Genomic DNA, 26,107 nt, shown 5'->3' with positions numbered 1-26,107 from the left:
CCCTCGAGTGCACAGGGACAAAGACTGTGTGGTGCATGCTGGGTCCTGGGTCCCCCCCACACAACTCCCCGCTGCTCGGAACTGGGAGATGGGGCAGAGATAAAGGAAGAGGCTAATGGGAAAATATTCTGCATCTGCAAAATCACCCTGACCCAGGCCAGTTCCGGGAACTCCCTCGAGTGGAGCAGATCCTCTGCCACTTCCAGTACCATGCGCGACAGCATCAGGCAGACAAGGTCCAGGCTCCCCCTAGCGTGGGGTAAGGGCAGGGGCCGTGGAGGCAGGTGCAAATCGGGCTGGAGGGTGGGTTGCAGTAAGAACTCAAGTTTCACAAGGGTCGTGCTCAGCTCTCAAGCCCCCCCCCTTGCTTTTCATTCCGGCCTCAATTCAGAGCCTTTGATTTTCAGGTAGATCCTAGATTCAGAGATTTGAAGGCCAGGAGGGACCATGCTAGATGTAGCCGGACGTGCTGCCGAGAGCCGCGCCCCGTGATTCCAGCAGCCACCTTCACGGGGCTGAGAAAGCAGCCTCCATTCCCCATTTCAAGTCCTCAAAGAATAGAGACCCCCACACCCTCCCTTGCTAAGCTGACTGAGGTTAATAGCAACCTCTCTCAATCTGGCCCCGCGTGCACCATGCCAACGAGGAAGAGGAAAAACCCTAACGAGATGCAGGTCTGGGGCTGAGGTCTTGCACACTTCAGCAGCTGTCTTAACCGCCTCCCCAGCCAACCATGCCACTGACTCATTACAAACACAGCTCAAATCCGTGGTGGAGACAGGTGTCCGCTGCGCTTCAAATCCTTCTCAGGCCCTGGTTACGACACTTTTGTCTACAAGCATGATGAAAACAGCGGCCGTCGCTGGGCTTAACTTTGTTCCCTAGGGTGCCCTGTCTCTCAGCTGAGATGCTGCATGAGATCAAAACAAAGCAAACTGCCAAGGCCAAAAATCAACTTCTGGTTACTGCCGTGTGCCAGCCAAGAGCCGATTCCATTCAACGGTGGGGCCTGGGGAATGCAGCGCTGCCCCCACTCCGCACCTTCCGACGGTCACTGAAAGAACACTTGCGCCCTGTCCACGTACCAACTGGGTGATTTATTCTTCACACAAGGGGGAATTGGTGCAATGACCGATACCTAACCTTGAGGGGCCTTTTGGGGGATGAGTGGATTTACAAATATGCAAAACCACACGGCAGGAGACAGCTATGCTGAATGAATATCTAACGAGGGCAGCTGGACCACCACGCAGCCCCCGACCAGGGCACGGCCGAGCGCTCTGATTTTAGTGAAGCGTCAAAGCAGTGGTTTCAAAAAAGGACTTTGTGTCACTGCTAAAACCAGGCTTCAGTCCCAGGTTTGTTAATAATTCTTTGCATTTCTATGCCGGCATTTCTGCCAAAGGACGCCCAGAAACAGCGTCCGGGGTGGGACGCAACAACTCTCTGAGAACTGCCCGGCCATTTAGAAGAGAGAGAGAATCCTGTGACTACCGTGGATTGGAGACTGGGGACTCCGAACCTGGACTCAGGTCCCAGCTCAGCCCCTGGCCTGCTGGGTGACCTCAGGCGAACCATGTCCCCGCTCTGTGCCTCAGTTTCCCCATCCGTACAATGGGGATGCGGATACTGACCTCCTTTGCAAAGTGCTTTGAGATCTACTGGTAAGAGCTAGATGGTGCTAACTGGAACTGCCAGGAGGTGTTTGCGTAGGTAGAGTGCCATCTGCCGTGCCAGAATTGAGCAGGAACACCAGGGTTATCACCCCAAACTTGGGAAAAGGGCCCTGCGACCTGGAACGACCACACACAAGTGCAGCCTGTGATGCAAATCTCAGGCAAAAGCCAGCCCTGTTCGATGCAGTGAATAGCTTACCGCAGCCACCCTCCCTTCATCCACTTTAGCACCGGGTGCTTTGAAGTGAGCTGCCTGGCTTCAACAAGGGACACGTTTCCACGAACATGCAGCTAGCAAAGCCGGTGCCGATTTATGGGAGGTGCCCAATACATCCCCCAGTCCCACCAGCCAGCTACAGCCTAGCGTGGCTGGGTCCATCCCTCCCTCCCCCAAGACATGGGGCTATTTCCCCACTTTCTGCCTCCCTCTCTAGTTGGTTTTCCAGAATTCCCCACTACTATCCAGTCATAAGAACAGCCACATGGGGTCAGACCAACTGGTCCATCCAGCCCAGCATCCTGTCATCCCCCGGCGGCAAATGCCAGATGAACAGAACAGGGACACTACCGCGTGATCCGTCCCGTTGGCCACTCCCAGCTTCTGGTGGTCAGAGGCCGCTTTCACTTTTATTCCAGATCCTGCTTTTGTCTCCTGTGAAAGTCAGCCCCCGCCCCGCCCTGCCCCTCCCAGCTCTCCTACCCAACAGCTCCCCCCATCATCTTACCCCTAGGCTTAACCTGCATGGCTTGGAAAAAAGGTCCTCCCGTGACGACCTTTTCACTTCCTCCCCCACAGAGCTCCCCAGGCCTGCTTAAGCATTAAACCCTTCCCTGGTGCATTTTCCCCCACAACCTGGCTAGAAACCCAGGAGGGCCTGCAGCTGGGCCAGATGTCAATCCAACGACAAAAAGGACAGACAAGGCCCCAGACAGGGGGCCCCAGGCTGTGCCCAACCAGGGCTGAACCAAACATCCAAGCAGATGGGGAAACACTTCCATGAAAGCACACACCAGCTTCCCTGCCAGACGGGCAAAGCCCCTTTGATTTCTAGCCTGGGCTGAGTGTGCCACTATCAGCAAGGTGGGTGCTGCATTCCCACCCCCCCCCCCCCCCCCGCACTCAGATGCAGCACCCTCAGGTTCCTTTTCCTGCTGCACCTGGCAAGAGAGCAGGGTGCCCATGAAGCCTTGCCCTGCCTTGTCGGGTGGAGCACGATGCGAGGGGGCCGGCCCGGATTGGCTCTCCTAAGCAGAGTCTGAGCCAGAACATCTAAATCATCAGCAACAAGCTCTCCTGTGTCTTCCCCACAGCAATTCAGGTAGCAACACCTTGCAGAGAGGCGGTGCTCGGCCGCACCAGGAAGAGGGTATTAGCCGTGCAGGGGCGTGGGTAACGAAGCCGGGACACTGGGGCCCGTAGAGGCGAAGGGGGGCAGCTGTGCAGGGACACTGGAGCAGAACCAAGATGGAAAGCCTCAGGGCAGTTTTCTTTCCACAGAGGGGGGAGCGCACTTCCCCGCGTGTTAACCTGCCCACCCAGCTGGCACTGAACTGTGGATGCTAGACTCTGGCCCATTGCCCACCACTGCACAGCAGCCCGTCTCCCTCACTGCCTTCACCTGTGACAGACGCCTTGGCCTCCCTAGACAGGTTGCCGCGCAAAGCTGCCCGGCTGGCGCCTGACAGGCCAGAGGGACACCAGTCACTGTGTCTGGCGGAGCCGTGACATGGTTTGCTGCCTGCCTCAGCGCCGCTTGTACAAAGCATGATTAAAGGCAGCAAAGTTCAGCCTTGCCCAAGCGGCCTGACCTACTGGCTCGTTCGTTACATCCCGCTGCTGTCTAACGGGGGATTAATACATGGCTTGTCTGCAGCTGGGCAAGCCTGCCAGCCATTGAAGCTGCACGACCGAGGACTGAAATGGATGTGCACGTCCGGGAACGGGCAGGCAGCACAGTCTGCCATCCTTTCCAGCCCCTTCGCTCAGTGACTGGTGCCCTTTGGGAAGTGAGGAATTTCTCAGAGAAGCTGATTACTGTGTAATCCCAGCCACGCTATTGCAAGTGTCTTGCTAACAGCACAGACCAAGCCCGACTGCCAGAAGAGGTCAAAGCTTGCCGAGTCTGCATGGCCCTGCTCCTCCTGGCCAGGGAGCATGAAGAGAGGTGGCCGGGGCTGGAGGGGATTTAACAGACAGGTGGGAGTTGGCTCAAACGCGATTTCTGCACAACACAGGCAAAGCCTTTGGCTTTAATGCAGCTCTTCGCGTTCCCCGGCAGACACGAGCGTCACCTAGTGCTCAACGAAGGCATTTCAGACATGTCTGCTTGAGACAGGACTCTCAGCTTCCACTCTATCTTTCATGGGTCAAGGGCGACGTAGGCCAGTTTTTTAATTCTGGCAAGAGTCGGTGTTTGCGACAGCCCCTCTTCCAGTCCCTGGGTACCTAGGGCAGCACGTCCAGCAGAACGAACTTGGAGTTTTGCTTTCTATATTGATAGAAACAGCTATTTAATTCAGGTTTCTCATCTGCAAAACTCGGGCTGCTGGATAGATTTCTGCAAAATGGGTTTCTGGCCATTTTTCACTATTTGTGCCACTGTGTCTATTAAAGGAGGAGGAAAAAGTTATTTTGCTGCAGACAAACATTCTAGCTGACATTTGTATGCAAGGCAAAACTACACGTTTGGAGACAAAGACATCAAGAGTTTGTGTTTATTTGTCTACATTCAGCTTAATCCAGATGTACTGCCTGAATGATCCAGACATACAAAACCCACTCTTTCCCACTGGTTTTTAAAATAAAATCTTCACTTATAAAACTGAAACACTAAAGCATTAAAATACAGAAAGCTTGTTTAACTCACTTCACAAAAGCATTAACAGATGGCATATCCCTTATCTATTTAAAGCCATACTGGGTTAACACTTGAATGACAATTTTAAATAGAAAAAGGATACTGAAATTTTATTAACTCAAAAATTCTATTTAGACAAAGTTGTAATGGCAACTAACAAACCATTAAATACATAGATGTCCAAAATACAGCTAAGTATGGAATTACAGGTACTCAACCATTAGTGACGGATATCACAAAGAGCACTGCAACATGGAAACGGGGGTTTACATGTTTACTGTGATGCAATAAAACTGAATATTCAAAGGGTGCGCAAGTGCAGAAGGTAACAAAACTTCACACCCATGGAGAAAGGGTCGGTTTATCTGTACTGATAATTCATGCTGTGATCGTTTCTGCCGTAGCCGCCTTGGGAAGCTTGGTAGGAACTTGGGGGTCCGCTGTAATTCTGGCCTGAACCGGGAGAGCTGTAGTTAGTCTGAGAAGAATATCCACCTGAAATGGAGAGAGGAGTTCATCTAAACCACGTTGTGAGACAAGAGCTATTTTAACACAACCGTACGCAACAAGAATTGTTGTTACTTATCCAGTCCGGGCTGCCATCCAGCAGAGTGCACACAGAAAACAGAAGAGTGGTGACTGCATCTTCGCACCACACAAAAACATTTAACAAAGAGAGCCGAAGAGGGTTGTGTACTGACCTTGCTTACCTTGGTAAGACGACCCTCCTCCCCCAGATCCTCCCCCATAGCCGCTGTGTGAACCAGTATTGTATGAGGCACCTCCTGACCCATAGTTATTTCCTCCACCTCCACCACGGCCACTGCCGCCACCGTAATCTGCAATGGAGAACACACGCTGAGCAAGCCTGACAATGAGGTCTGCAACTCTGCTCTTAGACCAGGACACCTTAAAAATATCAATATAGAACTGAGCTAGTAACAGAAACTGCCAAGGAGTTTATGACTCATCAAGGTAAGGGTGACGGCCAAGTGTTCAATTAGAGAAAATCTTTCCCCTGCAGCCTTTGGCTGGTAAAAGCGCCACGGGCCCAGCTGCCCGAGCAGCAGAAGCTTGATCAGTCAGAGCTGTACCAAGGAGAGACTCTAGTCTGTGACAGGGTAACTTCTCCCCAGCCTGTACATTGTGTACGGCTGCAGGGTCTGGAAGAACAGCTCATGCAAGTAAAAAGATACCGTTTGTGGAGAGTGGGGACTTGGGTAATTTTTTGGCTGAGTCACATGGGTAGCCGCAGTTAGCCTTGCCTAGCCAAAAACTACATGAGTGGTGGATGTAAACAGGCAGGCAGGCTTTTGGCATAAGTGCCCTGAAGCAGTTTGATTTGTGCTGGAAAGAGCAGAACTCTCAAACGTTTATTCTTCTAAAGCTATTAAAGACTAAATGCCAACTGATCACATTAGTGGTAATGTAGCAGACAATAGCCATAAAGAGACAGCACAATTTGACAGGCTGGGGAGAAGTTAACCTATAACAGACTAGAGTCTCTCCTTGGTACAGCTCTGACTGATCATGGGAAGTAGCATTAGAATGGGAGAGAGATCCGTCTAATAGGTCAAAAGGCCAATCTGGCATCTGCTGCCAAATGTAGCAAACAACTAAGGCTATGTCACCACTGCAAACGCTACAGCCGCACAACTGCAGCTGCGCTACTGAATCTCCTCCGTGTAGACACTCGCTACAGCGATAGGAGGGGTTCTCCCATCGCTGTAATTAACCCACCTCCAAGAGGCAGTAGCTAGGTCCATGGAAGAATTCTTCCATAGTCCTAGCACTGACTATACGGGGGTTTGGTCAGCTTAGCTTTCTCTCTGGGGTGTAGCTTGTCACACAGATGAGAGCTGTAACTATGCTGACGTAAGTTTCCAGTGTAGACCAGCCTTAAGTGTAACAGGGTCTCACTCTGGAATGAAGTGCACAGGGTGTCCATTTTATAATAGATTTACATTCACTGGGAGTCCTGCTTCTTTCCAGTTGAACACTAAACACTAGATCTAAACTATACGAAATAGGAGGATATATTTATGTCAAACCCACAGATTTTCTGCCCAGAATCACCAGGGAATAGACAGGCCAGTACACAGAATGGGCCTGCATTTACAGTTTGTAATTCCCTACATCTCAGACCAGCCACGTGATCGAGGGCTAGTCAGTCTCACTAGCTATCTTTTATTTGGGCTGTATACCATGAACAAACAGTATTTCTGGACAGAAGTGTTTACGGGCCTTGAAGCTTTGTTCTACTCCCGTTCATGTCCCTGATTCCATGGCACTGCTCCTTAACCAATAAAGGAAGTTTCAGCAGAGCAACACGCCCATGATGGACTCTCATGCCAATATGGCATTGACGTACCATCCTCAACTCCTGAAGCTCACTAAAACGCAAATGTTTAAGGCAGTACCACTTGCTCACCCCAAAAAAGACTCTTCATGCTCCCTGTGGAAGTCTCTGCCTGGCCCCCCAAATGTAGCATTTAAACCTTATAAAAAATTTCATTCCATTTTTAAAATTTCAGCCCCTTGGAGTACTGAGCTGCAGACTGCTAAGTCCAAAGTTCAGTCAACCTGGCTGCTTCGGAGTGCCAGAGACTCCGTGGAACCCCCGTTGCGGTGACAACACACTCAGGGAGAAGAGGGCCACACCACACTTCCAACCAGATAAACAACCCCCCACTCACTGAATTTGCTCTCGTAGTTGTAGTCCGATCCTCCGCCAGAGGAGTTGTAGGAATTAGAGTAAGAAGAGTAGTTGCCTTGTCCGTGATTATATCCTTTTTGTTTGCCTTGTGGAGGGCCGTAATTGCTGTACTGATTCTGGTTGTAGGACTGCTGTTGCTGGCCTTGGTGGGACTGATACCCTGACCCATAGGAAGGTTTTTGCTGTCCTCCGTGCTGCTGCTTCTTTCCCGCATGTTTGGGTGGAACGGGTGAGCTGTAGTTGTCACCACCTTGGTAGTAGGATCCATACCCAGAGGAGCCCCCGCCGCCACCACCTCCACCACTTCCTGTGTTGCCGGAGTGACCACCATTGCTATAAAACTGGCCTGAACAAAGGAAGAGGAAGTCAGACGGTGTTTCCGATAGGCTTGAGGAAACAGTCACTCCACACTGTGTTTTAAAATACCTCAATTAAATGTAAATGGTTGTGTGCCTTATATCACGCTACGATGCTCTGCTGTTATATAGCAGCAGTTTAGAATCTGGGACTATTTTGACCAACACATGACTAAAGATTGAAGTAATTCCAGACAAGGCCAACAGGTGTAACACTTGGTTCATTTACGTAGATAAGGAATCACTATACACTGACATAGGATCTTCCAGTTACTCTCACTGCTCATTTAACAACTCTCCAAGTCATAGGAATTAAATGGGTGTAGAACTTTAAGTATCTATACCAAATTCTAGAACTAAGTTCAAGGTGACTAGTGGTTTTTCCATTGCATGTTACAGTATCTATCAGTTCCTATTTCATGTTCTACAAAGTTAGTTAGTCTAGTCCCCAAATTACATTGGAGACAAGCTAGCCACCAATGATAATTGAAGCTCATTCTCCACCGAAAAGGAATAACAATCAGGAAGAATCTAACTCCAGTGACAAGGACTTGGAGCCAACACCCATGCAAATCACTCTAAGATAAAGAGCACTTTCCACATGAAGTGCTGTTTGAATAGCAATAATTTGACTGAAAGTCAAGATGCCTTATACAAAGCTTATTCAATTGTACCAAAGTGCTCACTCCATCAAATTCTGGCACCAGCATGAACTCAGACGGTTACCAGAACCCTGTGTTGGGGCTGAGGATCCCCAAAAGGAATAACTGGAATAATGTTGTACTTAGTCTTTTGGCAGCTTGAAACTTATTTTCTGATCCGCCTGTCGTACTAACAGACTGGATCTTGCACTGTTAAGTAACTACTTTCCTGCCCAATTTAAACATGTTCAAGTTTAACAGGATTGTTCAGTTTGGGCCCTAGATAATTGGCCTACTTTAATAACTTAAGACGAGAGGAGGTATATGTTGCATTTGATTTTTTAATAAAGGTCATGATTCTTATTTACCAAGAAACAACAGCCACTAGAATCTAGACAAAAACCTGCATCACCGCCCACAGCAGAATACGCACAGCTCCAGGAGCTCAAGTGATGCTTCAGAGACAGGTGGAGCTTTACTGATTTAAACTACATTAGAAACAAAGGAGGGGTGTATTAAGAACTTAGTACTTCTCAAATAGAGAAGAGTGTAAGGTTAGAAAGTCAAGGAGTAAACTTGTGATTTTTGTTTTAACAGCTCCACATTTGTGAAACTTTAAAGAGCCCATCTGAACGATAGACTGACTCCGAGCTCATCTCCAACTTACAAACGGCAGTTTGTACACAAGAGCTGGCTCTAGAAACCATCTAGCGTTTTTCTTTATTTTGCATACTAGTTTAAAACATCTAATACTCCTGGAGTAACCATTTAAACCCACTTCACCCCAGCTCTAAATTAGGGTAAGGCCCTTTTCACACTATGCAAATAAACATGTTATAACGTGTTTCTTCTTCTGTGGCAGAAGGCCACGTTCCAATGGGGCAGAAACAAGGTTCTTTAATATTTCTTTCCACCCAAGAGAAGTTATAACATGGTTACGGCACAACCATACCACAATAACAATCTCTCTGTAGGGTGTAGCTTGGTACTAAACTCCAGGCTTTGCTACAAACAGAGATCCAGAGTTATAGCAAAAGAATATATGAAAGAATGCAGAAGCGAGCTTCTTCCGAATGGGAGGTGAGGGAGAAACTTGCATCACCTGAGCTGAAAACGTAAATGGTGGAAGTTGACTCCTTTCCCAAGCGAGTTAAGACAGCTTTTGGGACAGTCATTTCTAGATGAACCCTTCATATTTAACTAAGCACTGAATTCCACCCCCGTTCAGTTAAAACTACTGAATAAAAATATCCAACACACAAGTTACTTTAACATGTATTCATTTAAAAAAAAATGGCATTTTCACCTCATTCAGAACAATATCTATTCCCTTGTATAAAAAGACATTATCTCAAACAATAACTTTCTAAAAAAAATAGGACATGCATTATTTTTTTAAAAAGTGTTCACACTGAATATTTAAAATTTTGCCGAAGGAGGTTTCAACAACCTGATGTTTCACAGGTTACTGTTTTCACCAGTTTAAATTACTGAGTTAACTCAAATGTTATTGAGCCTCACAAATTAAATTAATGCAATGCTGCAGGATTTGCAGCTAAAAAGAACAGTGACAAAGAAAATACAATTTTGAAACATAAGTATCATAGCAAGAATAAAGGACCAAACACATGATGTTTTATTAAACATTCGAGAGTCTCAAAGGGCAATTGATTCCCTGAGACTTCAAGCTCTTATGAAGTTTCATTGTCCGGGCTATTAAATACTTCTGCTTTTAGAGCAATGTGTATTTTACAAGAGGCATAAACTATAGAGAATATCAGATGGCCTGAGCAACCAGTCAGCCTGCTGGGGTTTGCAACTCTTGGACATTTTAGTTTTTGAAGTGCTTTAGGCCCTTTATGCTTGGATCAAAAAAGCCCATTTTTATGTAACTAATGAACCCATGCATTTTTAGAAGTCATCAAAACTGACATTTTTTACAACAACTCCTTAATGCCTGGATATTTATTGTACCAGTATTGGAAGCACAGTACAATCCTTTGACAGCATACTAGCTCTCAGCCACAATAAGTCACACCCCTCCAGCATTTATCCACCAGTGTATTACAAAGAATGTAAAGATTAATTTAGCACATAGGATTCCACATACAAGTCACCATTTTGCATGCTTAAAAAACTGGGCTGTACTAGATTCAGAAACGTAAGTATCTTCCCTACTGTCAGAGGCATCAACCCAAGTTCTGGTGTTTATTAAAAGGCTTAAATTTTGTACAAAACCTGCTGTAAATTAAGACAAAGGTAGATTAAAACTTCAGTATTTGTTTCTTAAAAATAAAGTAATGCTTTCCATAAAAAGCAAAGGTGGGCGTTTTGCCTTTATGCTGAACAGAGCTGACTTTAAAATTTGTGCAAATTGCACAAAAATGTTCTTGGATAATTAGTTCCCCCTGTTGTGTACATCAAATTACAACCAAGTTCAAAGGCAAATCACAATAAAAACTGCCACTGTCTTAAGTTCTGCAGGCTAACAGTTTCAGACAAGCTGCGGTGAAAAGCCACTGTTGAGAAACCCAGTGAAGCACAGGGACACAGCACGAACACTTTGGGTTTTGGAGTTCGAGAAAATTGGAGTAAAAAGCTGTTTTTTTGCAATACTTTTAGATGATCTAGGAAGACCCAAAATCATGATAGCCGTAGCAGTCTGTGAAAAAGTCACCTACAAAAGGGGGAGACAGAGCAGAGAAAAAAATTAGAATTCTTTTGAAGATGGCAAAATGCGCCACATTTGAAAGTCATGTTTTAGATTTCTCTGCTCCTGTCACCCCCCAATGAAGGTTTCTTCTCAAGACAAATAGCTGTGTATTTTCGGGAAAATCTTATTCACAAGAGTGGTGGATTGCTTCACATGGCTTAAAGCAGAGAAATTTAAAATATTCACATTTGAAGAGGAAACCTAAAGTCACCTGGATTTGAGTTTAAGTTTTAAACATCTGATTCAGCTCCCTTTCATTATTTCTCATTTTAAAAATGAACATGCTATGATGGTTCAGGTACAGGTATATCACTGTATGTTGTAACCCAGAGTTTGAGTAACCCCAGTAGGGGGCTGTGTTTCAAAGATTAAAACATTAACACTTACTATAGCCTGCTGTTGCAGAATTTCCTCCATAACCATAGCTTCCGTATCCGGCTCCTAGAATGGAGTAAAGCAATTACTCTAAGATATTCATTTTCTATTGTTAATGAAAAGCTATTAAAACAAACTTCACTTCCAATAAGCTACAGTGTAAGTTATCTAACTTGTGTAATGTAGGAACTTGCAAGAAAACTGATCAACTCCATTGGAGATAATTTGTGAACAGTTACTTCATTTTACGTGTATTAAGTTTAACATGAGACAGCAGACATCAAGTTAGTAGAGTGAAACATTCACGGTAACTCACCAGCATTCATATAGCCACCATGATTGCCACCACCAAATCCACCTCTGCCTCTTCCACGGCCTCTGATGTTGCCTCCTCTACCACGTCCACGCAGATTTGGGGGAGGTGGCACTTCATTGTGCATGGGGCCTCCCATTCCAAAACCTGGATTATGCTGCTGTGGAAAAGACGACTTGTTACACAATCCTGTTTTTAAATCAGTATTTAAATGTCCACGATGAAACGGATTTGTGTTTCTAAAGTTCAACGCGGGTAGAACTGAGCCACGAACCTGTGTGTTTGGTCCTAATTCTAAAACTAAAGGTAAATCAATCTCCATTTCTCCGAAGGTAAACTGGGATAATAACCACCCCTCCCCCAGTCTCTCGGGGGGGTGGTGGTGGTGGGGGTTTGAGTAGTATTGCTTACCACACACACACACACCAGCAAGTCTACCTACCTTTACTGCAAACTTGGGTCCTCCCCTTGCAGGTACAGGGGCTCTTTTCTTCTTATTGGGCTCAATAGCAACGGGAGCATCGGGAAACAGCTTCTCTAGGGCAGCTAAAGCAGCGTAGGCTTTCGCCACTTTTTTGTTTGAGCCAGCTCCTTGAAATTTCTGCCCATCAACCTCAACCTTAGAAAGAGATTAAATCACCGTGCTATGAATCAGTAATAGCCACACAAGAGGAGTTACTTTTTGTCACTGCCATGTTGGTAAATTATGGCATAGCTTGCTACTTCCATGCGCAGTGTCAGACAAATTAGTATGAACTAGTGAAATTTTACTAGGCCTGGAAGTTAAAACTGCACAGAATGTCTATAAAGGTAACCTTGTGTACAGAGGACAATAAAGTCAACTCACCTCCATGACAAAGCGCTTGTCATGGCTACCGCCTGTTTCTGAAATCAGTTCGTATTTTAGACCACGCCTCTTCTCATTGAGTTCCATCACTGGATTCTTGCCATGCTTCGTCAGGATTGGTCCCTGTTGTTTCACATTCTAAAATAAATTAGACGTGCCGATAAAGGTCCAACGAGCTGTTGGACTTGGAGTTATCCAACGTATGTTTGTGGTTTTTATAATTAAAGAAAATGTTAATCTTAAAGGAAAAATTACATTGAAAGTTAAGTTTGAGGTATAAAAAATTCAGTTATAACCCCTATAATTACTATAACTGAAAAGTTAATGATTTTTATCAGTTTTATTTTGCATTTGTCAGCATTCTGTATAGTCAGTGTACTCCTTACTTAGAATACCCCTTTAAAACAGGAGAGAAAAAAAATCCTCAAATATTTTATAGGACTCTAAGGAGTTTCAGGACACACTATTGAACCAAAACTCCACTGAAACTCAAGTGGACAGTATTCCTTTTAAAAAGTGCTTGAGAGTTTCAGACTCATGAGTGAAAGAATCATTTGAGCAGCTTGTCACAACATCACTCTCCCGAAGGATGGAGGAAAGATTTGGTTCAAAAAGATGTAAAAAGTTTGCGCTCACCTCTGAAGTTTGTTCTGAGGGAGGAGAAGCAGCACTGGGTGTAGAGATAGTTTCCACTACAGGAGGAGGAGCAACAACTACTGGTTTCTGTTCTGTTTCCTCTGCCGATTCATCTCCTTTTCCAGACTCTTTGCCTTCCACTCCTGTGGGTAAACCCATATCCTGCAACACCTGGGGGTGCGGGAAGAGAAAAAAGGCCATTGAGAAGTGCTGACATATCCTCCATGGCTCTCTACTGTGAGATAAGCACTTGAGAAGGCTGTGCAGAAGTGGGTCCCATTGGCCCTGTCCCAGAAATTACTACCTCCATTCATTCCAAATGTAGTATTAGCCCAAGCTTCATCCATCCCCATTGATGGTGCTGGAACTTCCAGGAGGCTATAACCATTCCCCCAGGCCCTGCAGGCCTTTAAACATTCGCAACAAGAAGGGTAAAGTCTTCTGGCTAGCGATTTACTTAATCCATCAAGTGCTACTACTATTTCAGTGTTTTAACTTCAACACAAAACTGTATCCAGTGTAGAAGGGCCTACACACTTCACACACGATTTTTAACACGATCTTCCAGAAGATCAAGTTTAAGGGAATAACTATTTGGATACTAATTTTTTTTTAGAGAAAGGAATTTGGAGGGAAAAAAAGTGTTTACATGCAGACAAACTTCTTACCTTTACTGCCACATGCAATTTGGCTGTCTTTTTGGAAGGTCCTGATGCCTCAAACGTGCTGCCATCGACTTCCACAGACATAGTAAAGATAGGAGCATGAACTGGACCAGTCTGAGACACAAGTTTGTACTGGAGACCAGGTTTTAGCTGATTTAATTTCATCAGTGCATTCATAGCCTGGGGAGGTTCAGTTTTTTCCTCTAAACAGAAAAACAGTTTGTTCTTTGTCAGACATGCCCATTTGTTTTAAGACAAACTTGACAACTGAGTTCAGACAATAAGAGGTTACAATCTGCCTCTGTGGACTTCGTGTTTAGAAGTACAGATTGGAAAGGACCATTTGCACTTGATAAAGCCTTAAAAAGCAGGAGAGAAATCCAGTCCCTCAGATTTACAAGCCATTCCACAAGAAACACTTTCTTCTGCAATTTGCCCCTCCTCTAGTCTGAAAACAGCTCTTAGGCAGCAACTTGTTACCTACCTCTGGTTAACTCAATACCTTTTTTCTGAATCTTCTTTTTCTTTTTGCTGGGAGACTTCTCCTCTCCATCCTCCTCCATAGGGCGCTTCATTGGAGTGATGGCATATGTGGTACTGGGGGGAATCTGGACTGTAAAAACCATAAGAGGCAATTACTGAGTGACAGAGCAGCAAGAGCACTGGGCACTGAGAATGTATTAGTTTATTACAATACCTACCAGTGTAGTCAACTGGATTTTCGTTCTTTGGTTTCTTGGGCATCTTGGAAGGCAGGGGATCCATCCCCAAGACTTTGTGAAGCTGGCCAAAAGCAGCAAGTCTCAGAGCATGCTAGAAAGATGGAACACATGTTAATGGGATGCAGAAGTTGCTAACGTAATATTTGCTCACTGCAGAGGTTCAAAGAGGAATCTTCTACCCACCCCTGCACAAAACAAAAACAAAAAACACACCAAAAAAAGACACCTCAGTTTAAATGGGATGCTCCTTAGAATTCTAAGTTCAATCCAAAACCTGGGTCATAGTGGTAAGTCACTACTTAAAACCTGATACTTTGCTTCTGGTAGATGAAACTATAAATTTCTTTTTTAGTGTGAGACCCATTTTTTTACATGACTAGGTATTAAAAAAATTAAAACCAATCTCAGTGAGGTTACTAAACTACCATTAACCAATATGGAAGTTCAACATAAATTGAACTCATTCAGTTTTTGCAACATCTGTAGGCAAAACTATACCTGAGCACTCTGTGTGATATCTTCCCTTTGTTGTCTGTCTAGATGCCCAATAGCATCAGTGGCTTCTTTTTCACAAGGATCATAAATACCAGAACCATCTGAAGGCAGGAAACAAGGAAGATATGCAGAGAATTATCCTAGTGTTTCTAAAAAAACTAAACTAAGTATTCCCTTGGCATCATTCAACACTCATCTGTGTAACACCGATCAATGTCCAACATTTTGAAATTTATCTGGATTATTTTACAAGTACAGTTATAAGTGAAGTTGGTCAAAACCACTTAGAAAGTAAGACAACCAATTTAACACGTGTAGAACCTGGTACTTCACACTACAGGGCTTATCATGGGTTCATGTGCCCTATTACAGTCCATGGTACTGTAATCCCAATATACACTACACATTTTTATGAACTTTTAAATCTCAACTGTGCAAACACAGAATCATAGAAATGTAGGGCTGGGGGGCCGAGAGAGAGGTCATCCTGTCCTTCCCCTTGCGCTGAGGCAGGATCAAGTATATCTAGACCAGAGGTTCTCAACCTGCAGCCCACGGGCCGGCTTGCAGCCCAATCAGCACCGACCTATGGACCATGTGACATCCTCAGGGCCATACAGGTAGTATTGGATGCGACCCACATCACACATTGTGGGCCACATATGCAACCCACAATGGTAAATAGGTTGAGAACCACTGACCTAGATCATCCCTGACAACAAGGGGGGCCTTGTAACTACTACACAATATTACAATGCACCAAACTAATCGCATCCCATGTGATTTCTTGCTTTGAAATGTATATGCAGAGAACCATCTAACCTGGCATAACAATTCCTGATGCAAGACATTCAAGTACTCTCCTCAGGGCCTCACCAGCTCCCATTGGTCTATTAGCTGTTCCAATTGATTTTTCACACAGCAGCTCCAGAGGCTGTAAGACATTTGAGATTTTAAAAAGTGAGAGATGCGCACACATGACTGTTTTAGGGAAACTTTACAACAGATGCCTAAGCAACAGCAAAAGACTCGCCAAATTGGATACAAGAAGCAGAGGACTGTAACTGCCATAAGTTTAGAAGTTACTATAATTTCAGCCCACAGATCCAAAGCATGTGATTATATCATATAGAAAGTCTTCAAGAGTGTATTTCAAAAACAGAATACTTCAATTTCTTCAAATTAAAGGAAGTTGCAATTTGTGAAAATGGAATTTCAGACTGAAGAACAGTTCTCGCCAGTGACTTAAAGAATAAAACCAAACAATTCAGAAAACAGTAAAAAAAAAAAGTAAGAATTACCCATCCTCTAAGTGGTCCCCAAGTAGGAACCCGAGTACACAGATCTCTCAGCACCCTGATGACTATGACGCACGATTTCAGACCATTAGCCCTGGCCTAGAATAAGTAATCAAGCAAAGGCATATTCAATAAAAATACCAAAACCAATTAATGTGCAGACAAATATTAATTTTTGCAGTGCTACTTTGTCAAGGGTAAACAATATATATTTACATTACAATTTTATAATGTAATAGTAATTACAGTATACAAAAGCGACATTACTCTTAACACAAAGCAGCAACTATGCATCTACTCATTAAAAAAGTCATCTTCGAACATTAAATTCGCTTAAGTGCTTCTTTAGCAACTGTATGGTTGACAGACGCTAAGTTCAGCACAACTATCGTCCAATGTTAAAGTACTTTAATATAAAGTTAGATAATTTGTAAACTTTAACTGGCTACTTAAAGACAAATATAAGAACAAAATGCAAACCTGGAACCACTTGGCGTGTCGGAGTGACGCCAAGGCAGCAAGGCATTTCTGCCTGTCCAGAACGTCCGGGGTGTCGTTGACTGATAGCGTTTCTATTCGTGGATGGAATAAGAAGACAGGCACAGTTTGACCAAGGGGGTTCTGTCAGGTGGAGAGGGGATGAGGCAGCTTCCTAAAGGGCAGCGGAGGCTCCCAAAAGATCTTGAGCTATACCCTTTACCTGAAAGGATAGCCTGCAGTAGACTTCACTTTATTACCCTTAACTGGAACTTCACACTGCAGAGAGGGGGAGATTAATGTAACAGGGAATAGGCTAACTCCTATACTATGAGGGGAAAGAGGAATTCTATGTAGGAGGGGACAGAAAGCCTATACTGCTTTAACAAAGCTTCAGAAAGTAGAATGCTACAGTACCTAACAGAAAGGGAAGTTTGAAGTTAACCCTCACTCTACATCCAGAGCAGAGGTAAAGGCTTTTCTAAAGCCAAGGGAACCCCCTCCGCCCACAAGGCTTGACTGCCCTGGCCCCGGCCCGTGACAGAGTGCGTCCTGTTGGTCAAAGGTCCAGCGTCCCTAAAATTGACAAACTAGAAGGCTTGGTAGACGAAGTCAGATATCAGAACCATAGACAATCAATAGAGCACAAAAATATTCTCCAGTCTGTGCTGCAGCAAAACTGAAGATATGTGTTAATAATTTTGAAGTGTCTGAAGACCAGGGTTTTAGATAAGGCTAGTTCGAACACTTGCTATGCATACAAGTTCATAAGTCAAGTAGTGTGATGCTTGTGATACAGAACTGATCATTGTAAGAGATTTTTCAAGTGAAGGTATTTTTGAAGTCTTATTCCAAAGAGTAAGTTTGAATAAGATCATGGATGGCGTCTAACTTTATCCAAAACTCTGCATCACGTCCTGGAATTCTGAACTTTAGCTGATAAAACAGCCAAAGAGACCCAACAGTGCACCTATCATTTTTGCTGCAACACAAACCATTTTATATAACATATCCAATTTCATGTACATGCAAAAGTCATTTACAAGAAGCCTTCAATATTTTTTTAAAGTACAAGCTTACATTTGATGTCATTTGTGTGGGCCTTTAACATGGCTAGGTATAAAAAAAAGATTTAAACATTACATATTAGTGAACTAAAGGCCCAAGTAAGTAAAGTGAAATACCACTTGAAAGGTGCTACTCAATTTTAGGAGTCTGTTTCTAATTATCCACATCCATGGTCTCTTGTATTACTACGATCTGTAAATTGAATTTGTCTTGTCTGCATGAAATATTTGTGACAAACAGCTTGGACTACCTAATCTGAAATTGAATAGCACATTTTAACAGTGATTAGCAACAGACAACGTAAGTTTCCAGACTGACTGTTAGCTGTTTTCAGTCTTCCATACCTCCAGCTAACAGTTTTTCCATTTCTTCTCTCACAACAGGGGATGTCAAGTGAATGGTCAGCGTCAATGGAGGCTCCTGTGTGTTCTTAATGATAATTGCAGCTTCGCTCACAGACTGGATTATTTCATATTTATCTTCAGTAATGGTCTACAATAGAATAATTTTACCATTTAGAAATTTCCTCTTGGATTTATGCGTTTCTTCCAAGTGCACAGCACTGCCCTTTTCCTTAAGTAGTATCAACAAGCCTTGTACGGATGCTATAACTTACTTTTCAGCTTAGTTAGTTTCTGAAGTGAGATTATACAATCATCATTTGTGGCAAATGACATCCACCTGCTTTACAAGGTGGTTCTGTAAAGACTGCACAAAGATATTAACCACATTTTCCCATTCTGTCTTAGTAAGAAGCCTAATAAATATCCCAGTTACCTTCTAGTCCCTTTAATCCATTCACTTGTGAGAGAGTTCACTGTGACAAGCATGCAAAATCAAAGGACTTTACTCACAGCAAGCTGTACTCCAAGATTCTCAGCTACTTTGTCCAAGAGACCAGTTGTGGGTTTCTCTTTGCACAGGAGAACTAGCTCAAGATCCAAGTCTCCCTTCAGTAGCAGGCCTTTTGCTACAAGCCCAACGCGCATCACTCCACGAAGGGTCCTAGTCAGATGCTCGGCAGCCTTCTGATCCCTGTGAAAGATATGTAAATGCAGTTATGGCAGCATAAAAGTCAAAGCCTGAAGTGCATTTAAAGGGACACTTAAATAATTAACCAAGTTCACAGGACAAAGCAGTAATGGTTTAGATCCAAAATATGGTTATATTACTACACACATACAGGAAAAATCACTTGAATTCCATGTTTATTTCCTCTGGCTATGGAATGTTAGAATTAGGGGAAAGTGAGAACTAATGTCTTTTCAAACACTTAAGAGCACATTACTATCAGTCTAGAGCAGTGGTTCCCAAACTGGGGTTCGTGAATGTTACAGGGGGTTCTCGGGAAAACATTCCCTAATGGCGGACAGAGCTGTCCCTAGGGACCCCGGACAGCACGGGGCCAGCAGCCTGGAACTTCAAGACTCCTTATAAGAAATGGAAAGGGAGGTGGATATTTTGTGGTGTTTTTAAAATTAAATAGGCAAGTAGTATTGTTTTTAAAATTATTATGAAGAACAAGTTTAAGCTTTGTTGTAACGTGTGTTGTTTGCCTGGACTGCTCAAGACCTGAATGCATATGTAGGAGGAACTCTGAGTTGGCTTCTTAAATACCTTCATGCTGTTTCAAATCTGATACTCCTTGATGAAACATAGGAGCCTTGTCTTATAACAGGCTTATTCAAAGTGATAGAAGCTACAGAAGTGAGATCTTGGAAGAGTGTTGCCATTTTCATAATGTAATAAAAATAATGTAATTATAAATAATTAATAATAGTGTGTAATAAGCATGCCATAAAAACAAATTTTATATTTCCAAGATCACTGCTTTTATAATTTATACTCAGGTAAAGGAGAAAATCCCTGGAAATATTCATTTTTAGGAGGGGGTTCGCGAGACTTGACATTTTAGTGAAAGGGGTTCACAGGTTGTTAAAGTTTGGGAACCACTGGTCTAGAGAAAAAACCCACCACTGAAGCACTTGACATAGTCCCTGTAAAACAGCTGACTAGTACCATTACTTACCCTCCTTCTTTGTTTTCTTCTTCAGCTGCTGTTTCCATGGCCTCCGGTTCTGGCTGCTCCCCACTGACTTTTTCCTGTTCATCAATCCAGTCAGATACAGCTTTGAGAGCACGTTCTGTATGGGAGACCATGTTCTGAACTGCCTCCAACTCTTCCTGAGTTGGGTAAACAGCAGAATGTTTTGCCATCACGTGGCGGTCATCATTCACAAAAATACGCATCGGTCGCTGAAAAGACAAAATTTGATGCAATTTAATAATAGACTAAGGATAATATTTATTTCTGAAAGCTGGAGATTTCAGAGTCTTACCATTTTTGCTTCCGAATCTTTGCTGACGCTTTCAACAAGTACTTATCTAGCTTCTTCCTCCAAGGAACTACACCAATACAGCTTCCTATAATCTAAAAACAACAGAAAAATAATTACCAATTATTTGTAGGCGGACTGATAAATCACCAGTCTACTTGGTAAGTGCATATCTGTAACTCAAATTTGTTATCAAAGTAATTGGCTGTATAAACTGTGTAGATTAGGACCATATGAACAGTTTATAGCTGACCAAGTATTCTACCCCGGAGACCAATACCCTCAGGCATTGATATAGTAGCTGAACAATAACAAAATCGTGGAATAATGATCAAAATCAAGTTTGCCATATAGATACCATCCTAACATGTATGAATTGCTTACAAAGTTCTTACTTTTGAGAGGAAGGATGAAAACATTCCAGAGTTCATCAAGTGCTACATCAAATATATCCATTTAATAAAGGTTTGACAACTATTACCACACATCCTTTGCACGTTAAAGATGTGCAACATGGGAAATAACTACACAGACCTAAATGTATAATGCCAACCCTATGCTAAATTTCATTCAAGAGCACAAAAGGAGTGAGGTTTCATGTTGTCTGAAGACTTAATTATAAGAGTCCAATAGTCTGAGCAAAAAAGACTGCCTGATTTCTAATCCTAGCTCTTACACTGTACCCACTGTGGCCTTGGGCAAGTGATTTAGCCTCCCTCTGCCTAAAATGCTCACGCATTTTCTTTACAAAAAAAAAAAAACCCACTACACAAGCCCCTCTCTACATTGTAAACACATGAATTTGTAAGTGCAACTAAGCTAAATCCCCAGTTAATTCAAAACTCGTCTCCACTAGCGAAGTGGAGCGTGAAAAACAGAATCACTGCAAACTTTGAACTAACCACTGCAGTTTTATGGCGAAAGGAACAACCTGGGGTCCTAGCAGAAAGGATCCTCCAATGCCTATTCATCCCAATTCATCCCAGACAGGTCTAAGTGATCACTTGCGATAAACTATTTCCCATACCACCGCCTCATCCTACTGCCTACAAGTAAATGGGCAGCCTTTCACTATGGTGGTATAGGAGCAAGTACGGTTATGTTGGTTGCCTTAATTCTTGTTTTTCTTGTTTCACTATTTGTGTTATGAGTAGGGTTGGCAGAATTCGGGTTTTTTATACTTCTGACGGATAATACTGATGTCTATTTTTAAGCACTCCTTTTGATTTTTATCAAATTAAATTTTCACTAGTTGCACAAATTATGGGGAGGGTCAAACAATTATTTCATGACAGAAATTGAGATTCAAAAAATCAAAGCTTTATAACCATTAAAACAAATTGTCAACATCACATGTCAAAATATACAAAATATAAATATCCTTCTAACCAACCCTAATAATTCAAACATTTTTCTTACTTTGATTATGTGTAAATTTTAATGTTAACGTTTTTCCATCAGTTTGTGTGTGTTCAATGAAATCCATGTTTATTGATAAAAATCTAATCCTTCCAGGCCTACCTATGAGGAAATACACTTGTGCAAACTAAACTCTAAGATAGCTAATTTTTGTGTAGGAATACAACAAGTGTTTTGATAATGCCCATAATTGTTGTGCTACAGTTATACAAGAATCTCCATGGGATTACTCATCACCATTCTGAGGTCATCTTCAGAAATGAACAAAAATGCTTTAAAACAGTTTATGCCATAACTCAAACTTCTACCCCTTTGTTCCTTCATTGTATTGCTCTTTAATAGTAAGATAGATGGCAATAAGATTCATCTCCTAAGGATTCATATCTACTCTTTGTGAAAGGTGACACCTTTCCAAGAATGTTTTCAGATGTGCAGGTGACTTTTGGCACGAAGCCCAAAATACAATCTAGCACCAAACTGGCTTTACCCTTCTAGTTTTAAACAGCAGTCAGAATGCAGAAAGCTATGAAATAAATATGACAAGAACCAACAGTTTCTTGGTTTAGAGACAGTAATTCAAAATCAGTTTGAAAATATTTATCTTTAGTAAGTCTCCTTGTAAGGTTTTGCAGAGGGAAATCATGATCAATTTACCACCCCCAAACTCCTAGTTTTCTAATAACTTCAGGGAACTAGATTACCTGTTAGGTGCTGGCTAAAAACTTCTAAGCATATGGCATCTCCAACAGGAAATTCTTAATGAGCTCAAAAAGTTGATGCCACGTTATCAAGCCTCAAAGCTAATGAATAAATTTGTAAAGGTTTACAACAGAAATTATAGTTGTATACAAGTGTTGGTAGACCCTTAACTTCAAAACCACTACTGGGCTCTGCTTAATTTCAATTCAGATTTTGTCAAACTGTTTAATTTAGTTAGTTTTACTAGATTAAATGCATCCATATTAACCTTCTCTGGCATTTTCTACCTCTCTCAGTTTTACAGGGCAGTCTTACAAATCAGAATCAAACACATGTACTCAAATTTCAGCTGTATGCAAATGAACATACATCTTCACAAAAGGGGACTAAATTTTAACTTTTACTACATTAAATTACACTGGGATCCATGCAGACAGGTACCTTAGGAGACAGTAGAAACAAAAGCACCCTGATGAGTAAGTACTATAAAAATACTTCGCATTGACAATATACTCAGGATGCCATATCCCTTTTTCAATAATACTAATTTGCAATTAATCCTGACACTTCTTAAATAAATATAAACTATTTTGAGAGGTTAGGAAGAAAAAAAATGCTAGCAATGAAGTGGCAAAACACCCCATATTTTACTAAAGCAGTGCTGCTCTAATGTTCTATTAGCTGTATAATCATAGTGCCTAGGGGCCGCGTCATGGACCAGGACCCCACTGTGCTAGGTGCTGCACCAATACAGAAGGAAAAGGCAGTCCCCCCAACCCCACAAAGTAATGCGCTATAATGAAGACAAGCCACTATCATTAAACCTTTGTGACAGCAAGAGGGGAATTTTCACCAGGCAGCCTCTTATGATAGCATATTAAAACAAACAGCTAGGGCTGCAATTCTGCACATATTTACAAACATGATTAACTTTCCTACTGTGAGCAGTCCCATTAACTTCAATGAGACTACCTGCAATGATAAGGATAAGCATCTGTGTATGTGTTTGCAGGACTGAAGCCTAGATGTCTCAGACAATTCCAGGATTCATTCTTATCCTGTAATACAGAGGTGTGCTGGTATTGTGACATAGGCACACATCTCATCCTATGTTAAGAACACATGCAAGTCCTAACCTCTCTAACCCCTGTCCGAAGGCCTGAGTTTGGATTCTGAATACTTCTGAAAGTATTTGTACCATTACTCAAAAATGTCCTCAACTGTTAGCTAAATATCTACTTAATTTACTAAAAATTAGTTTTAAATTAATTTGTACCCTGAATATTCATTTTGTAAATAAGCGTTGACAGCCAAACATTAATATTTGTTATTGACAGATCTATTGTTCCCTATCCAAGTAAGATGAGAAATTTTGAATCATGTCAATAAAAAAAAGTAAGTCACGTTCAGAAAATGCTACAGCAGATTAAACTGAAATTTCCTGTTTTCTAAGACTAATATTTATGCCCTTAAGATCATAGAAACTCCTTCTTAATGTGAGAAGAGCTACTTATGGCTTCTGCAGCATCACAGGATACAGACCTTGAAGGAAAGGTAACCACAGAACAGATAAAAACATTAATTCTACTTATGGTGTGTGAACTATCGACAATGCTTCACAAAGTTAACATTCAATAAAACATGGGGAAAGGACTAAAATAAGGTAACACACTTTGAAATCACATCATGCTCTCTTTACTATGCTAAAATTTCCTCCCTTCATTTCCACTTCAACAATGATTTAACTAATTATTCCACTGCTATAAAAGCATTGGGTTCTTACATTTCAAAGTAATGGCCCAAACTGGCTCACATGGGTGAAAAGCAAGAGAGTAATTAGAATGCTGAAGGTTTAAAATTTTGTTTTTTATAAAAATACCCCATCTCTTCTGTGATATCTTAGATTGATGAGGATAAAAATAGTTTCAATTTCTCCATTTATACAGTCCATTTGTTTTAACTTCCTCAATTTGAATAAGACTGGGTAGTCCATTTCATTTTTGTTTACAGCCAGTTACACTTTCAAGTTCTCATTCAGTAACAGTACAGGACACTAATTTCTGAGTTGCTCAAAACTTGGTCCCAGACCAGACTGTTGGTGGGAAGATTTACAAAACCTGGCTCAAATGTAAAGAGATGCAGGATGTTCACGGAAAGCAGAGATTTCCAGGTTTTGCAGATTGGTAATGGCATACCTACTGCGAGTCGTATTTTAAATTGAATTCTGAGTTAAACAGAAATCCAGCAGCTCTGAAAACTGATCTGCAGTAGAACAAAGGAGAGATTTCGGCTATCAGGGAAGTTGTGGGTGCCCATTTAGAACAGACTGGGCAAACCCATGGAGGATAAATCGTGGCTCCCGGGGGGGGATGAACTCAATGGGACCCAGCCGCATGTTTCCCCCTCTCTGCGGCATGCCCCTCCGGGCCTGGGCCCTGCCTGGTTCACCCCCCCCCCCGCCCCCAGCGCGGCGTTGCATTGCACTGAGCAAGGCAGAGCTCTGCAGCGCACGGCCAGGATGCAGGCCTCGGGGAGTCGCTGTCCCTCACCGCACCAGGCCCCCGCTACCGGCCTGCCCCCCCAGCACGGCTGCACTGAGCGCGGCTCTGCCCAGGCCCCCACGGGTGCAGGCAGCCTGCCCGCGATGCGGCGCCCCGCCCTATGCGGGCAGGAGGAGCGGGCGGCCCCGGGAACCCCCGGCCTCGCGCCGCGCAGCGGGGGGGAAGGAGGGATCGGGCCCCCCACGCGCGCAGCCGCCGCCATTTGCAAAGGCGGCCGCGAGAACAAAGCGGCCCCGAGCAGCGCGTGGAGGAGCCGCGAGACCCCGCACGCGCCTTCCAACCCCCCAGCCGGGCAGCGCGCGGGGCGGGGGGGGTGAGTGAGGTGCGCGCGCAGCACCCCCTCTGCGCCCGCGCGGTACCACTCTCCCCCCCCCCTTTTACTCCCGGCCCAACCGCCATCCGCCGCCATTTTGTCTCCACAGCACAATGGGGCGAGCGGAGCGGGGGGCCTGGCCGGGCCCGGGGGGGGCCAGGCCCCCGCTCCCCTTCAGGCCGGGCGGGAAGGGGCCGCCAGGCCTCGGAGTAGGCCCAGCACCGCCCCCCCCGCCCAGCACCGCCCCCCCTTCCTCCGCCTCAGCGCGGGGAGTCCCTCCGGCCGGGGGCGGCCCCTCCTTCGCCCGGCCCCGCTCCCAGCCGGCTGCCCGAGCCCGCACTCACCGGCCGGGCCGTGCCCACCGCCGCCGGCTCCCCACACGGTGCGGTGCGCAGCGCTGTTCGGCTCCGACTGCAGCGAGGGGGGAGGAGCCGGCGGGAGAAAGGGGGAGGGGGCCGGCGGGGGGGGAAGGGAGGGATCACGTGGGGAGGCCGCCGGGTCCGCTCCCCGCCAATCGGTGCGGGGCGGCGCGGTGACGTCACCTGCGCGCCCGGCTAGGCTCCGCCTTCCTCTGGTTTGCGTCTCCTCGCGGGGCGCCTCGGGCTCAGAGCGAGGGGGAGGCGGCTCGGCGCGCGGGAACTGGGGCAGAGACGGGGGGCGGGGCTAGTCCTCCCACCGGAGGGGATCGATGGGGAGGCGGGGCAGTGTGGGGCGGCCGCCCTCATAGCAAGGGAATGTGAGGGGGGGCTGCTCTGAGCGGGCGTGGGGGGGTGTCCTGAGGAGAAGGGGGGCAGGACACAGCTGCCTGAGGGGAAAGGGGCGTGGGGGGGTGTCCTGAGGAGAAGGGGGGCAGGACACAGCTGCCTGAGGGGAAAGGGGCGTGGGGGGGGTGTCCTGAGGAGAAGGGAGGCAGGACACAGCTG

The 26,107-nt window shown here is 44.4% G+C and overlaps 1 protein-coding gene across 45 annotated transcripts; it reads right to left on the bottom strand.

Annotated features, from left to right (window-relative positions):
* Positions 1-4,375: 4,375 nt before the first annotated feature.
* On the bottom strand, positions 4,376-25,757 carry ILF3 (interleukin enhancer binding factor 3). 45 transcript variants are annotated; one of them, XR_010594359.1, is made up of 21 exons: positions 25,529-25,650; positions 24,506-24,572; positions 20,196-20,287; positions 19,886-20,112; positions 18,711-18,891; positions 18,201-18,348; positions 16,792-16,883; positions 16,315-16,410; positions 15,836-15,947; positions 15,017-15,114; positions 14,498-14,609; positions 14,299-14,409; positions 13,800-13,999; positions 13,132-13,302; positions 12,496-12,618; positions 12,091-12,267; positions 11,652-11,808; positions 11,348-11,401; positions 7,231-10,924; positions 5,236-5,373; positions 4,376-5,029 (listed from the first exon to the last, which is right to left on the bottom strand). XR_010594359.1 is itself a non-coding variant. In XM_065575692.1 (21 exons), the coding sequence occupies exons 3-21, from the start codon at positions 20,196-20,198 to the stop codon at positions 4,896-4,898; spliced, it is 2,703 nt and encodes a 900-aa protein (XP_065431764.1). In that variant the 5' UTR covers positions 20,199-20,287; positions 24,506-24,572; positions 25,529-25,649; the 3' UTR covers positions 4,376-4,895. The 45 variants fall into 45 exon arrangements, 30 of the variants coding, with proteins under 30 accessions (XP_065431764.1, XP_065431766.1, XP_065431752.1 ...); XR_010594347.1 differs by having other exon boundaries at positions 12,496-12,633; positions 14,281-14,409; positions 25,529-25,649; XR_010594355.1 differs by having other exon boundaries at positions 11,652-11,805; positions 12,496-12,633; positions 25,529-25,649.
* Positions 25,758-26,107: the final 350 nt, after the last annotated feature.

This window comes from Chrysemys picta, chromosome 22 (genome assembly GCF_011386835.1).
Source record: "Chrysemys picta bellii isolate R12L10 chromosome 22, ASM1138683v2, whole genome shotgun sequence".
Taxonomy (NCBI): domain Eukaryota; kingdom Metazoa; phylum Chordata; order Testudines; family Emydidae; genus Chrysemys; species Chrysemys picta.
This window is presented reverse-complemented; position numbering and strand designations above follow the sequence as displayed.